This window comes from Parus major, unplaced genomic scaffold (genome assembly GCF_001522545.3).
Source record: "Parus major isolate Abel unplaced genomic scaffold, Parus_major1.1 Scaffold411, whole genome shotgun sequence".
NCBI classification, from domain to species: Eukaryota; Metazoa; Chordata; class Aves; order Passeriformes; family Paridae; genus Parus; species Parus major.
The window spans coordinates 19,852-36,034 of NW_015379319.1; the positions used below are offsets into that span (position 1 = coordinate 19,852).

At 52.5% G+C, this 16,183-nt stretch overlaps 1 protein-coding gene and 1 pseudogene across 1 annotated transcript; one reads left to right on the plus strand and one right to left on the minus strand.

Moving 5' to 3' along the window:
- Positions 1-267: 267 nt before the first annotated feature.
- On the minus strand, positions 268-6,046 carry LOC107199025 (zinc finger protein 664-like). The gene is made up of 4 exons (XM_015616330.3): positions 5,918-6,046; positions 4,152-4,230; positions 2,786-3,956; positions 268-1,126 (listed from the first exon to the last, which is right to left on the minus strand). The coding sequence occupies exons 1-4, from the start codon at positions 6,029-6,031 to the stop codon at positions 1,051-1,053; spliced, it is 1,440 nt and encodes a 479-aa protein (XP_015471816.1). The 5' UTR covers positions 6,032-6,046; the 3' UTR covers positions 268-1,050.
- Positions 6,047-12,388: 6,342 nt separating this feature from the next.
- LOC107199024 lies at positions 12,389-14,491 on the plus strand (annotated as a pseudogene).
- Positions 14,492-16,183: the final 1,692 nt, after the last annotated feature.

Here is a 16,183-nt window from a genome sequence, read left to right on the forward strand (position 1 = left end):
ATTCTTTGCAGACAGAGGAAAAAGGACATGATTTTACAAAAATGGGCGATGTTAAGCAAAGAGCTTCTCAGGGCCAGGTGATAGCAACGGTGACCATTGGAATTTATCAACTTTTAATTACAGTAATGAATTTCGAACTAGATTCCATATAGTTAGCAATTTTTTGACTATTTTGTCACCCTTTGAAGCTGTCTGAACCACCTGTTTCTGCTCAACTGTTTCTGTAATTGCTGATATTTGTCCTGTGTGGCCTCGGAGCTTCTTCTGCAATGCCTCTGCCGTGGGGGTGCCTTTGTTCTCTGTGCACACTCCAGTGCTCCCCCCATGCCCCCCTGGGTCGGGTGGAAACCAATCAAAATCTGGCTTCTCTTCAAAAGTAGAGTTAATATGTTGTCCCTGTAGGTCCACAGTCAATTTAAAAACATTGAACACCTCCTTATATACTTCTCTCTGACTCTCTCCCCCTCTCTCCAAGGGCGTCATTGCCAAGAATGTTCGCCTAGCAGTGGGGGGTAGAGATGGCTGCTGCTGTGACAGCAGGTAGAATTATGGGGCTTGCAACCTGGATAAATTCTGCTTTCATGTCTTTTAAGGTATTAATTATAATCTGCCAAGTCAGACTGTAAGACAGAGTGTCCTTGCTTTTCCTTGTAATTGTTTTCTCCCACAACTGGACTCCTATTTCTCTCCATTCTTCCACTGCAAAAAGCAGTGGAGGCACTTTCAAGTTTCCATTTTCTCTAGCCCATAAAACGAGCTTTTCAAGGTCCTTATCCTTGACTGCTTCCCCTCATTTAACTATAACACTTTGAAGCAGTTTTTGTGCTGCCGCAAACTATATCCATACTAGCAGCCCTGGATGGGGGGAGGTTCGCGACGTCTCCTACCTGAGTGCCAACGCGTACTTGCCTTTGGTCTTCTGTCTCAGGCTCCTCCGTCCCCAGTTTTCCCCAGCTTAGGTTCACAATTCCACGTCCAACCGCTGCACGAACCTGCCACCCAGCTCCGATCCACGCTTTCCGCATCCAACCGCTGCACGAATCTGCTCCCTCAGCCCTGATCCGCATTCCACGTCCAAACACTGCGCGAATCTGCCGAGCTGGTACCCTTTGCCCGCAAAGGGTCCCTGTTCAGAGTGCCAGGTAATGGAAAACTGCTCAGACTACTCACTGAGTCCTCACAGAGGTATAGCAAATGTTGTTTATTTATATCTTTAGCACAATTTTATAGGGTCCTACAGGGCTCGCAGGGCTTAACAAGCTACTATTCGTTAATACATATTGTTTTACATTCTTTTCCATGTACACAACGCCATTGTTTTTCTTTATTCTTGCTGTTCCAGGAGAGCTTCAAGAACACTACCCTTGTTGCCTGGATTGAAAGCTGGGTTGTGCAGACAGGCTTTTACTAAAATATCATGCTTTTGTTCTGTTAAAACGTTTTTCTGCACAGTGCCAAGGCAACAGACTCTGCCTACAGCTCTGACCTCGTGCCCATGGCAACCACCCCTGGCAGTGGGGCTCTATGGAGCTACTCTCAGGAACCTCCCAACAGTTTGGGAGTCCCCCAAAACTGCCTCAGAAACGTGAGTAACACCAAAATCTTAAGAACGTGGAATATCCAAAAACTCACTCAGTAAAAAACTCCTCCTCCCTTCATCATCCTTGAACCTTGGCTGTCTCATTCCAGACCCCATCCCACCTTCCCAATCCCAACCACAACCTATCCCACTCTTGCTCCTCCCATGCCACAGCAAGACTCCCTTCCCAAGCCCTATTTCGCCCATTTCACACTTCCCAATCCCCATCCCACCCATCCTGTCCCACCCAATGCCCATCTCACCCCTCCTGATTTGCATCCCACTTCACCCAGTCCCCTTCCAACCCCATTCCACCTGATGCCTTCAGAAGGCTGACCTAGAACAGAGGCTAGACAGAGTTAAGAATAACATTTATTACAAGGCCTTAAAGGATACACCTGGGGCAGTACAAGAGCCTGGCCAGGGCTACACCCAGGATGGACTGAAAATGGTCACAAAAATGGACAACTGATCACGAGGTCTCACATTTAGGTCCATCTGCATATTGGGGTTCATGATCCAACTACTGCTTCACAAGATGAAGTCCCATCTTTCTTGTTTTCTCCCTTCAGTCCACCCCTGTTTATGCTTTTGGGCCTGAAACTCGTCACAGCTGTCCTTTGTATCAAGCTAGAAAAGGAATTGTTTTGTCTACCTACTCTGTGAAGAGAGCTCACTAACACTTGATATGAAGTTCAAAACTACAAACCCGGGCAGTGCAGAATATGAAAAATATGAAAGCTAAAACTTAAGGAATCACATCCTGAGGGGCTGTGGAATCTGGTAATTTTGGGGTGGGACTGAGTAGTTTTCAATGGCATTGAGTGGTTTTGAGGTGACAGATTGAAGCATCTCATCTTGTTGAGTGCCAAGAAATGGAGACAACTACACCAAATATCCCCCAAAACCCTCCCAAGTTTCTCCCAGATTTCCTGGAAGCACTAGTAAAATGTGAGACTTTAGATACCTTTGATGAATTTGTTGATTTTTACCCAATTTTTGTCTGTTTTAAAGGGATGAAGATGAATCAAAAGATAATTAGAGCCAAAACAAAAGGACCACCACCCCAGTGTCCTCCCAATGCAGATCACTGGGAACATGGGTCATTGGGGCACTGCAAAACTTGAGTCTTCCAAGGGGGGAAAAAAGCTGGAGCAGCAAACCAAGCTCTTCCTGCACTTGGGGCACTCGTAGGTCTTCCCTTACCGGTGCCTCTGTTGGTGTTGGGCCAAGGCTGTGCTCTGGGTAAAGCTCTTCCCACACTGGGGACACTTGTAGGGCCTCTCCCCAGTGTGGATGCGCCGGTGGGTGATGAGGTTGGAGTTGTACTTGAACCCCGTCCCACAGTCAGGGCAGCGGAAGGGCCTCTCCTCTCTGTGAATTCTCTGGTGCTGGAGGAGATAGGAGCTGGTCTGAAACCTCTTCCCACACTCAGAACATTCATAGGGCCTCTCCCCAGTGTGGATGCGCTGGTGGATGATCAGTTTGAATCTCTCTCTGAATGTCTGCCCACATTCCCCACACTTGTAGGGCCATTCCCCAGTGTGGATCCTCTGGTGGCGGATCAGACTGGAGCTGTCGCTGAAGCTCTTCCCACATTCCCCACACTCGTAGGGCTTCTCCCCGGTGTGGATGCGCCGGTGGGTGATGAGAGTGGAGTTTTGCTTGAAGCCCTCCCCACAATCAGGGCAGCGGAAGGGCCTCTCATCTGTGTGAATCCGCTGGTGCATGAGGAGATTGGAGGTGGTCTGAAACCTCTTCCCACACTCAGTACACTCATATGGTCTCTCCCCAGTGTGGATCATTTGGTGGATGGTCAGTTGGGACCTCCAGCTAAAAGTCATCCCACATTCCTCACACTTGTAGGGCCGTTCCTCAGTGTGGATCCTCTGGTGGATGGTCAGGTTGGAGCTCTGGGAGAAGTTCTTCCTACACTGAGGACACTTGTAGGGCCTCTCCCCAGTGTGGATGTGCTGGTGGACGATGAGGTTGGAGCTGTAGCTGAAGCCCTTCCCACATTCCTCACACTCACAGGCCCATTCCCCGGTGTGGATCATCTGGTGGCGGATCAGGCTGTTGCTCCGGCTGAAGCTCTTCCCACACTCCAAGCACTTGTAGGGCTTCTCCCCATCCTGAAGCTGCTCATGGACCACCAGCTCAGAGCCCTGGCTGGATCTCCGGCTGCCTTCCCGGCACAGGTTGGGTCTTTCATCCTCAGAGCTCCCTGGGCTGGGTTTGGAGACTCTCCTCCTACAGGATCTCAGGGGCTTTTCCTCCCCATTGGATTCCTGCAACATGGAGGTGCTCAAAATGGCCTCTTCAACGAGGTTGTGCCCCAGGGATTTCTCCTCCCTGGTCTCTGTCCTTGGCTCCTTATCTGGGGGAGGAAGGACAAAGAGAGGTTGGGATTTGCCTCCGTGCCAGAGGGAAGGGGAAGGAGATCCCCCCCAGTGCGTCCCCGGCAGGACGGCGTCAGCAGCGGGGTTGTCCTGCAGCTGTGGGTCATGCTGGGCTGGGAGATGGAGCAGGAGAGAGGGAGAAAGGGGCAAAGGGGCAGTGACTTCCTCCTCACCTGCCTGGGTGTCCTGGGGCATCTTCCTCTTCCTCGCTGCCTCCTCCTCCATCCGGCCAAGGTCTGGGAATGAGAAATCCTGGTTTGGGCAAAAATACAATTCATGATCACATTGGGTTAGGGGGCTCCTCTGCCCAAGTCCACCTCTTGAAGTCACTGGGCATCTGGTGCCCATATAAATATCCAAACCACCAAGTTTTAGCTTTCAAAATACCTCCCAGGAGTTCCCCATCTCTGGTCTCTCCCCTTTGGTGTTCAGGGTTTCCCTCCTGTCCCAGCTGCTGGGGGTCACACTTGCACTGATGGTGCCCCTTCTACTCAGTCCCGACCCTCCCCAGGCTGCTGGGAGTGCCAGCAATCCAAAAAGTTCCCCCCATTTTCATCTCAACACATAGGGATGATGCGGGTTTTTAGGTTCCAGAGTCCTTTCTCTCCTTATTCGCTACTGTGGGATGCAGGGGGTCCAAGGAGTCCCCCCTGCCCCTCTCCAGGCTGCTGAGGGTCCCATAAATCGCAGCGCTCCCCCTCTCTGGGCTCCCCATTTTGGGGTCCTGGGGGGGGACAGGGCTCTGCTCCTCCAGGCTGCCTCTGCTGGCAGCCGCCACTGGGAACCCCCAATGTCCCTCCAAGGGAGTTCTTCATTCTCCAAACATCCCTCCCACAAAAAACCCAACCCAGAGACCACCTAGGATATCTGGGTTGAGCTTCCTCTCCTCGGGCAACTGTGGGATGGGGGGATGATGATCCCACAGGTGGGGGGCTGTGAATTCAGGGAGTGCTCAACCTCATGCTTCCTTCTCCCTCCCCTGATCTTTCTTTGTTCCTCCTCTTCCTCTTCCTCCCACTCCTCCATTTCTCCTCCTCCTCCTTCCTATCCCCACCTCCTTCTCCTACTTCCATCCCTTCTCACTCTCCTTCTTCATCCCTCCTCTTCCATCCCTCCTCCTCCTCCCCCAGGAGCAGCGACACCCTCGGTGCCCCATTCCCGAACCCCTCACAGCCCATGGCAGGAGCAGGGATGAAACCAGAACAGGTCGGGATGGACAGCGCGGGGCTCTCAGCTGCTCCCACCCACTGGGGGTGAGGGGAACCCAACCCAGGGAAAAGGAGAGGGAAACTGGGAAAATTGGGGGCTGCAGATTCAAACGGGGGCTGGCTGGGGACCCCGGCTGAGGACTCCCAGTCCATGGGCTCCTCTGGGGAGATCTGGGAGGGGCGAATATAGAAAGGGCTGGGGGATACCAGGAGTAGCAGCACTGGCAGGGACTGGTTTGTAATGGGGTCATACTGGGATCATCCTGGCACTGACTGGGATTGTCCTGGGGGAGTACTGACATAATACTGGGATCATACTGGGAGCAGCTGGGCCCATGGCAGGAGAGACTGCAATCACACTGAGAGAGACTGGGATCATACTGGCAGTGAGTCCAACTACACTGAGGCTGACTGGGTGCAGTTGAGAGCAAATGGGATCATGCTGGAAGGAAATGGGAGGGACTGGAAATATGCCCTGCGCTCCCCAGAACCCCAATATCGCCACCCATATGTCCCATAAGTGTCCCCCAAACCCTCCAGAATCCCTGAATGCTCCCGACCCAACAGATGCCCCTTACAGCCACTGCTGGGAATTCATCACCCATCATCCCCCACGCTATCAGAGTACCTCACAACACAGTTCCGCGCCCAAACCTCCTGCCGTGCCCCGCGCCCCAAAGAGCCCGGTTAGAGCTCCCCAGGTTCCCCCCAAGTGCTCCCGAGCCGTATACATTCGCCCCGAGGACCTGCAGCCACGGCTCGGACGCAAAAGTGTTCCCCCAAGTGCCTTCCCGCGACGCGAACGGCACCTTCCGAGCCACTTCCGGGACTACAGCTCCCATCATGCTCCGCGGCACCCATAGAGCGCTATTCCAGCCAGGACTTCATCTCCCGTCATGCCCCGCGCCTCACCGGAACCCATTGGAGCTGTGTCTACAACTCCCGTGATGCTTCGCGGCCCCTTTAAACTGTATTATACCGGCGCCTACAACTCCCATCATCCCTCGCGCCCCAGAGAGCCCCGTTACAGTCCCGCAAGTGCCCGCCCGGAATACGAAGGGCCCCCAGATTCCCCTGCCTGACCTCCAGGTTCCCCCCTGGACCCCCAGGTGCTACCCCGGACCCCGAATTGTCCCACAGAATCCCTAAGTGCCCCTCCAAGTGCGCACCTGGCTCCCCCAAGTGTCCTCCAGACCCCCAAGTTCTCTCTAAATTCCCTTCCCAGACCCAAAACTGCCCCAAATGTTCCCCAGGAAAGTCTCCATGGACCCCAAAGTGGTCCCTTTTACCCTGTCTGACAATAATTATAAAAAAAATTATTAACGGACTAAAAATAGGAGTAATTGCAATAAAGAGAGAGAAATAGTGATCAATTAATTAATGAAGGTAATTGTGGTACTTAGAACCACCAACAATAACGTTTTTCGTTTCTAAAAATGCATCAATGCTTTTACATAAATATAAAAATTAGGTTATAAAATAGAGTAGAATATTATTATAAAAAACAATTTTATTTTTATTAATTCATTAGATTTGAATTATAAAGAAAAATGGATAAATGTTTTCAATGTTTTGGGATGTCAGTCACAGGTGGGCAATGGTGAGGCTCGGGGTGAGGAGCAGGTTTTCCAAACAGGGTCAGCCTACAAGTGCCCCACTCTTCTCAGTGATCAGGCCTCCTCAGGAGACATTCAGCATCAGGATTGTAAAGTGTAAATCGTGACCTCCTGATCAGTACAGAAAGATGTTTACAGTTTGAACAGTAGAATGTTGTCACCATAAGGTGCTTACTTTGTAAATATACCTCATGTTGTGTGATGTTTGTTAAATATCAATGTTGTTGTACCAGCCTTGTTAATTGCCACCTGGCCTTGTCTATTGCCTGTGCTGCTCCTGGCACCCCTCAGTGGCACCGATGACAGCACCCAGTGTGTAGATGAGCCCAACTCCCATGGGGGATAGCACCCAGGAGAAGTGGGATTAACATCTAAAGACCCCTATAGAATCAGCAAGCCATGGAACAAAACAGACTCCAAACTATGTTGAGGAGCAAGGGAGAACATTCAGGAACTTATGTCCCGGACCTTGTTGCCATAACTACACAATACTTGATATCCATAACTACCCTAGATTTACAACAAGGGAATATCTTCTTAGGGACTCTCATGAGGACGGAAGCCCCAGCTCTGACATGTGGCAAAGCTGAACATCTCCTCCTCTGTGCTGTCCATTAGGAGCAGCAGTGGTCGAGCTCCCCCACCTAGAGCTGACCTCAATAAAGGCATTAAAAAGGAGCTGCTCTTCTTGCCTATTCCTTTCAGAAGGCCTGATGCCGTGGCAGAGTGACCCACGCTGCAGCACTGTGAGGGAGCTATTCCCCATGGGATGGACTCAGGTGGAGAAGTTCCTGGAGAAGTCTCTGGTGGGAGAGAAAGCCCAAGGTGCAGCAGGGGAACGACTCCTGTCCCTGAGCAGCGGGAAAAGCCCCGGGGGATGGAGTGACCATGGCCCCATTCCCTGTGTCCCTGCACTGCTGGGGGAGCAGGCACAGCTGGGAGGAGGGAGGGGTGTGGAGAAGCTGGTTTTAAGGGTTTTCCTTTACTTCTCATTATCCTCCTCTGAGTTTCTGGAGTTTTCTGCAAGAAATCTCTCTCCTCCCCCACTCATCCACAGGGGTTTGGGGCAGTTTTCCCTTTTGGGGGAAATTCCAGCAATGCACTGATGCTCCTAATTAGAGGTGGGAGAAGTGAGGCTCCAGGGCTTCCCGCTGAGCCGGAGCCACCGAACACCCAGGGCTGGGACAGGCGGGCCGGGAGCTGCGGAGAACTTTGTTTGTGTTCTGAGCTCAATGGCCGCTCGGGCCGGGCCCGTTCCAGGGCTGTTCCTCATCTCCGGATTTCCCCTCACACAGCCCGGGGGACGCAGAGCGCGCGGGGCGGGGATGTGCCGTGTGCAGAGCCCGCCGCTGGCTGCGATTGGCTGCTGCTACCGTCACTCATGGTTCTGACGCGCGCTGATTGGGCAGAGAGGGGACAAGCCCAGTCCCGCTGGCGCCCCCAGGACAGCCGTGGGGCGGGAGAGCCGCCATTGCCGGAGCGTCTGTGCGGGCCCGGGAGCGGCGCCAGCGGCCGGAGCCCGGTGAGGCGGCGGCGGAGCTCGGAGGCGGCCCCGGCCATCGCAGGTGGGAGCCGCGCTCGGTTCTGCGGGAGCTCGGGGCTCGGTGCGGGCGGAGGGGGCGACAAGGGGCTGTGGCGGGTTGTGCCGTGGCCGGCCCGTGTTGGCCCTGGCGTGAGGGCCCTGCGGGAGCAGCTGCCCGGGGTCTCGTTCCCTCTGGGGCCCCGGCAAGAGCCGGTGCCGGAGCAGCGCTGGCTCGTCCCTGTTCGTGTCGGGAGGCCGGAGGTAGCTGCGCTGTGCCCGGGGCTGGGCGGGAAAATTCCCGGCGCCAGAGGTTTGTGTGGCCAAAGGAGCCAGAGGAGTGGTGTGCAAGTGACTTTATTGCTGCCCAAAGGGAGAGGCCATGGGGCATTTGCCATGCGGTCTCTCCAGGTGCTGGGGAACGCAGCCCCGTTTTTGTTCTAATTTTCCGGGCCGCATGTTCCTCTCCCTTTCCCCACTGGCGGAGGTGCTTGGAAAGTTCAGACTTCCTGATCCGCTTCTTGTATGTCCCGCTTAATATGTACCCCCCACTTTTGTATAACGTCCGATATTGTTGTTCTTCTGGAAGTTCAGGAATTTAGTGGGACTTTATCTGAGCAGCAGTCCTTGTCAATTAGTAACATTTTCTGAAACGGATTATTTTTTCCATTGCTCCTTATGTGCAAGTCTCTGGCCCTAACTTCAAGCAGATTCACTCATTGAATCTGTTTTTTCTTCCTGGGTCTTCTTTGATTTTGGGATTGCTCTCAGTGACCTCATTTGTTGTCCTTTTGTAGCCGTTTCTGGCTCAGGAGGCCTGGCTGCCACCTGCATCCCCTTGCTCAGCTGCTGAATGAGCTGCACTCAGCAGGGTGTTGTGCATGGCGAAAAGATGAAAGTAGAATATAAGAGGAGAAACAGCATTTGTTTAACCCATGGTCTGCCAGGGAAACATGGAGATGTGTTCCATTCCCATCCTTTCCACGTTTGGACTGACACATGAGCTTTTTTCTTATATCCTTTGTTATCTGTTTTATCACTTTTCCTTTGTGATCTATTTACCAACAGCAGTTTGAGTCATTTAACTTTCCTCAAACCCCTCCTTTTTCTGCTAAAAGATAATCTGATCCCATCTCACGGTGAAATGTTGTGTTCCTCTTCTGGGTGGATTGGTGGGCAGGAAGGTCAGGAGCTGGAACTGTCTGGTTGGGTATTGTTTTGAGGACATCCTGTAATCTAATTATGCCATGGAAATGATAAATTAGTTCTCTGGTATCTGATACGAATTTGTTAGGGTTCCCTGGGGCTGGTCTATGGTGTTGCAGGATTTGTTCTGGTGGCTGTTCATCTTTTCCCTGTTTTTGGGTCCTCCCTCCAGGTAGGGCTGCATCAGTTGACCCCTTTTCTCTAATTAAAGCATCAAATACTTGGATTCTGAACTAATTTTCCCTGAACTTGTGACAGCAGAAACAGACCTCTGCAGTGGTCTGATACATGCTATATAACATAGACAGTGACAGCACAGGTTGGAGAGTGGAGAGGGATGATTCCTTCCACTTGTTTTACTGAAGTTTTCACAACATTCTCCATTTGCTGTTTCCCTTTGCAGCTTAACCAATTTCTGCTCCAGAGTGAGGTATCCTCACTATGGGCTCTGCCTTTAGCTGTGCAAATTCCCTTTGTGCCAGAAGGCAGAGCTTGGGTTGAGGGGCAGAGGGAATCAGCCCAATTCTGTGTTGCGGAGTAATGACTTTGCAATTAAAATTGCAAAGTCAGAATGTTTTATTTCCTGCTGGGAGGCATAGGGGATTCTCCACCATACATGCATGCCTGGTGGAGACAAGCTTCAGCTTTAAATACACACTGATCCCACCAGCCCACACCTCCCTGCCCGCCCATTCCCTGGCCATTCTCTGTCTCATTGCTTTTCATATTATAATGAGTCTTGTGTGGTGCTACACCTCCAGGTGGTCTCATGGGCAGAGAGGTCTGTGATGAAGTCAAGACATCTTCCTCAGTGTTTGCTGATTGAGCCCCATCTCTGGGCAGGTGCAGTGGAGGCTCAGCTAACTCCTGGGTCAGTTTGTCCTGGTCAAAACCAGGAGTCTGGTTCTTGCTGACTTCTTAAGCCACAGGTTGTGCTTTTTTGGGTTTTCACAATACCTAAGTCTTGCTTCACTGAGTTTTCACAATATACATCTTAGCTTTATGGTCTTCACCTAGCAACTAAATTCCTTTGTGTTCTGTTACAAGTTGTTTCTACCTTTTACAAAATTGTTAAATGAAGTATATATTTTTGTTTCCTCTCATGTGCTGAAGCACATTACCTGCTTCTGATATTCTGAATTTTCATATACATATGTGTTTCCTGTATCAGTTCCTCCCCCAGCCAAGAAGCCCCTGGTGCATGGTCCACACTTTGCCCCAGCAGTGTTAATTTGCATTTCTAAAGTTCCTCTCCTGGCTGCCTTGAAGGAAGCTTCTCTTCCAGGGCACCATCCTGTGACTCACATGTTGCCCCCTCCAAAAGCTAGGGTTTTGGGGATTTTTTTTGAACAGTATTCTATTAACTGTTTACCAGTTAAAGGGTCATCTTTAAAAAAAAAGCTCTTCCCATTTTTCATTTGCAGCTTAAAGGTGAACACTGCAAAACCCATACCAAATTTTTTCAGTTTCTAACAGTCACACAAACACATGGACAAGGAGTCCAAAGCAATGAACATTTTTTTCTACTTCATCTCCTAAGAATGAAAATTGATTCTTACACTCCTGGCCCAAACCGAACTGACGATATAAAAGTAGGATTATGAAGAAAAAACATTCTAATGGTGGAATCTTGCCGCCTGAACTGCAGGAAGCGCAAAAGCTCTCCAGCAACATAAAATTAAGGCATTACTTTGTTCTGGCCAGGATCTGCAACAGAAATCATTTCATCCACACAGCAAAACCAGTGTCCAGGCAGACCCGCAGTGTTGGGGAAGGTGAAACAGGGAAACCGTATGAATGTGATTGTTTGGCACTAGTTTGTGAAAATATGAAGGCTAGAATCAAAGTAGAAATGAAAGCCTGCTTTCAGTTATAGGATACTGAGTACTGGTTAACCAAAGAACAATAGCCTAGCCAGCTAGAGGAGAATCCCTGTTGATAAAACAATGTTCTTCTGCTGATAAGAAGAGTCCAAAAATAAAGAAGCAAGGAAAGAACTTGTAAAGCTCTGTAGAGTATAAAATGCAACACTGTATGTTAATATAGGGAAGCTCATAGGTTGTATGTAAATTCTTTAGTGGGTATGTCTCATGGTGATTGGTTACTAAGAATTAGAATATTCACGATAGAAAAAGATATATTGGATTGTAACAAGAACTTCGCTCTCTTAGCCCTTAGCTCTTACCTCTGAACCCCTCCCCCTTATCCCTCTCCCCCTCTCCCCCACTCTTAACTCTCAGCCCCCTCTCCCTGCTCCTACCCCTCTCATCCTCCCTGCTCTCTCCCTCTGGTTTTTCCCTCTTTCCCTCTGTTTCTCTTACTCCCTCCCTCCCTCCCCCTTCCAACCTCACCTCCCCTGCTCTACCTGTGCTCTCTCCCCTCCCCCTGACCATGTGGACGCCGAGGCTGGTGGCGGACACAGGTCTTCCCTCCTATTACCCTTATAATAAATTGCTTATACTTGAACAGCTTGACCCTGGAGAAGTCTCTCACCGGGAGCGAGCGTTTTTACATCCCCAATACCGCAGCTGCCAGCATTCCTCACCTGGAGCCCAACTCTGCCCCACCTGGGCCCCAGCGCCCCCCGTGAGGAGAATCTGGGGAGGGGGGAGTGCCAAGGCCAGGCCCCCCCCGCACTGTCCTGGCAGGAGCAGCTGCAGTGGGGAGCGAGTGTGGGCGGAAGCGACCAAGAGCCCAGCGCTGCCCCAGGCCGAGCTGGCCCAGCTGCATCCCTGCCCCTGCAGAGGGATGCTGTGGGACTGGGGTGGGAAGAGGGAGCCAGCAGTGGGTGCTGGGCCTGGGGGCAGGAGGGGAAGGGAAGGGGAAGCAGGGTTGAAGAAAAAAATGGTCAAACCATACCCATGGGAGTAGAAGGTGAGATTGTGCAGGAGAAGGAGGAATAGAAGGAGGAAGAGGAGTGTGAGGAGGAGTAGGGACACATGAGAAGGAGGAGCAGAAACAGGCAACACTACAAGGTTCTAGCCCTCCCTGTATCTGCAGCCTCCCAGCCCCTGGTGTGTTTCCCCCCACAACATGCAGCAGGTGACCGGGGAGGGCGATCCATGATTTTCACAGAGCTGAATCTTGGTGTTTCTGAGCTTTATTGGGCTAAATGTTGGTGCTTTGATTTTTTGCAGGGGCTGAGTCTTTCTACGCCTAAGGAGGTTTTGGCTGCATCTTGATATTTGGTGAGTTTCTGATCTCTCTTGATGTTTGGAGGATGTTTGGGGCTCTATGTTGGTGTTTTAGAGGTGCCCAATGACTTCCTGAGATGAACTTGGACAAGGAGGAATCCCCAGACCAAGGTGCTCACCTCTTATTTTTTCTCCCAAACCAGGATTTTTCATTCCCAGGGAGTGGCCAGATGGAGGATGAGGAAAAGCCCCAGAGATCCCACATAAGGACGGGCTGCAAACCCAGCCCAGGGAGCTGTGGGGAGGAAAGTCCCCGCCCTGTGCCAGGACAGCGGCTGGAGATCCAGCCGGAGCTCAGAGCTGGAGGAGAAGCCCTCCAAGTGCTTGAAATGTGGGAAGGCTTTCAGCTACAGCTCAAGCCTGATCCAGCACCAGGTGATCTACACTGGGAAAACACCCTATGACTGTCGGGAATGTAGGAAGAGATTCAGCCAGAGCTCCAACCTGATCCGGCATCAGAGAGTCCACAATGGGGGGTGACCCTATAAGTGCCTATGAGTGGGAAATGTGGGAAGAGCTTTAGGAACATCTCTGGTCTGATTGAACACCAGGTGATCTACACTGGGGAAGTCCTATGAGTGTGAGGAATGTGGAAAGAGCTTCAGCTGGATCTCCCACCTAATCTGGCACAGTTGATCCACACTGGGGAAAAGCCCTACAAATGTGGGGAATGTGGGGAGAGCTTCAGCCAGAGCTGCAGCTTAATCAAGCACCAGATGATCCACACTGGGGAAAAGCCCTACGAGTGTGGGGAATGTGGGAAGAGCTTCAGCACCAGCTCCAACCTGATCAATCACCAGGTGATGCACACTGGGGAACAGCCCTAAACCTGCTTGGAATGTGGGAAAAGCTTTGGGCAGAGCTCCACCCTTAGGTATCACCAGCTCATCCACACTGGGGAGAGGCCCTATGAGTGTCCTGAGAGTGGGAAGCGGTTTCAGACCAGCTCCACTCTCCTCAGACATGAGCGCATTGGATGAGAGGCCCTTCTGCTGCCCTGACTGTGGGGAGGGCTTCAACTGCAACTCCACTCTTGTCAGGCACCGGTGCATCCACACTGGGGAGAGGCTCTATGAGTGTCCCCGGTGTGGGAAGAGCTTCTCACAGAGCTTTCACTTGACCTGACAGCAGCAGAGGCACCACTAAGAGAAGCCCTACAGGAGGTGTGGGAAGAACTTTGTGTGCTGCTCCAGCTCCATCCCCCATGGGAGGATCCATGTTCGATGATCTCCAGTGACCCCCCATTGGGCAGAGCCCTGGTGATCCATGGTCCTGGTGATCCATGTTGGGACAACACCTGGCTAGAGGCTCCACATCTTCCTGGCTCCCTGTTGGCACCTGGATGAACACAGGGGCAGGAACACCCATTGAGATGCAGACCGAGAATGGGAATTCCTTGGGGAGAGCAGATTTGTTGACCTAAAACCCAAAAAATCTTTTTCATTCAATCCTATCTTCTGGTGGTATCAAGGAATAGTGGATGGTCTTGGAGGTCTTTTCCAACCTCAGTGATTGCAGAGTTTTGATTTCCTGTTGCTCAAGGGTGTCTTCCAAAGCTAAATGATGATGAACTGGGGCAAAGACCAAATTTTGGAGACAGTGGGGTGGAAACCCCTCCAAAAAGGGTTCTTCCCTCCCACCCAAGCATGGGGATCCTCAGCTGGCACAGACACGGAAATCCTTTTCTTTTGGCCTTGACTTGCTTCTCATTTCTCTTCATCCTTTGAAAACACCTGAAACTGGGGTAAAAATAAAGACATTGAGATAAGACATGGGTGGGGACATTGAGGGACATAGACAAAGAGAGTGACATGGGGACACATGGGAAAGCCTGACAGAGCTGTCTCCCTGCAGAACTGCACCCCAAAAATCCCCAAACTGGGGGATTCCTCCCAGGAAAGAGCTGCTAGGAGGTGCCAGAATGGAGTGAAAGGGGGATGGGATCCCCAGACTGAGGAGGGAGGGGACTGGGGGCAGTGGGGAGGGGTGAAAGACCAGGGGAAAAGAGGGGACTGGGGCCCCAAAATTACATTGGGAGGAGTCTCACTCCTGCTCCTTTCTAATCCCACCTCCTCTCCAACCGTTCTCCCTTTCCTTCCTCTGCCCTCCTCCATCCCTTCTTCTGTTCCCCACCTGGCCCCAGCACCCACCCTTGGGCCCCCAGTTTTCCCAACAGTGTTTCATCCTGCGGGAGGAGCTGGGATGGAGCTGGAGCAGGTCAGGCTGGGGCAGCACTGGGCTCTTGGCCCAGCCTGGGCACCCCCCATGTACACCCTCCCCACATTCCCCTGGCAGCTTCAGGGAGTTGCAGTGCCTTTTGGGGTTCAGGTGCCTCCCAAGGACCCCCAGAGCAGGGTGACATGGGGGGAAGACACACAGCAGTCCCCATTTCTGATCTATCCCAGGACCAGGTCTGCCCCAACCCCAAGTCATGGCCGCACCTGTGGGGTCCCCCAAGTCCCTCCCCACTGCTCCCCATAAGCAGGTCTGGGGAGAACTGGGAAGCTTTATTGGGAACACTGGGAACAGTTTGGTGGGGGCAGAGTAACAGCGGGGCTGGGGGTACACACGACCCCCCCAAAATCAGCGCAGGGACAGAGCCCGGAGGTCCCAGCTGGGCCCGAGGCCATTGGGGAGCAGCTGTAGCTGTTGGCGGCTCAGGAGCTCTGTGGGCAGAGAAAAGGGGGTGACGCTGGGCTGGGGGCCCTGGGGGGAGCACACACACTCAGGGGGAGGGGGGACATGGCCCCTGGGAACCCCCCCCCCACCCCCCAACCTTCCTTTGCAGGTAGAAGCTGAGCCCCAACACCAGGAAGACGAAGCCCACCCAGGACCTTCTGAAACCTTACAGTCTCTTCCCAGCCTCCCCAGGACCCCCCAAAACCCTCCTGTCCCTCTCAGGATCCCACAGCCCCCTCCCAGTTGCCCCCCACTGCCCTAGGACCCCCAAATTCTCTCCCAGTCCCTTCCCAGCCGCACCAGGACTCATCAAGACCCCTCCCAGTCTCTTCCAGCACAACCAACCTCATTCCATCCTCCGCCTTCCAATCCCCAGTCTTACTCCAGCCCCTCCAGGCTCACTCAGATCCCTCCCAGTTACACCCAGCACCCCCAAAATCCCTCCCAGTGTCCACCAGGATCCCCAGAACCCCATCCCACCCTCCCTAACATCCTTCAAAACCCTTCTCAGCCATTCTAGACCCCCAAACTCCTCTCCCAGTTTAAACCAGTCTATCTCAAACTCCCTCCCAGCACAGCCCAATCCCCTTCCCAGCCCTGCTGGTGACTCCCCTGCTGCTCCTGGCGCTGTGGGGACTGTGCCATGCCCCAGTGCCGACTCAGGGGGTGCTCCAGGCTGACGTGCTCCACCTGGCAGCTGGACAATGCCCCACGGTTTGCCTTCTTGGTGCCCACCCTTAACCGAGAAGCCCCAGTGAGGAGGTTCCACTGGCGAGTGTTGCC

Excerpts from the sequence above, each read along its gene's own strand:
- LOC107199025 (XM_015616330.3), bottom strand. The coding sequence starts at position 6,031 with ATGATGGGAGCTGTAGTCCCGGAAGTGGCTCGGAAGGTGCCGTTCGCG. Across the intron at positions 3,957-4,151 it reads GCCCCAGGACACCCAGGCAG|ATAAGGAGCCAAGGACAGAG; the intron begins GTGAGGAGGAAG and ends TTCCTCCCCCAG. Across the intron at positions 1,127-2,785 it reads CAACACCAACAGAGGCACCG|GGACCCTTTGCGGGCAAAGG; the intron begins GTAAGGGAAGAC and ends CACTCTGAACAG.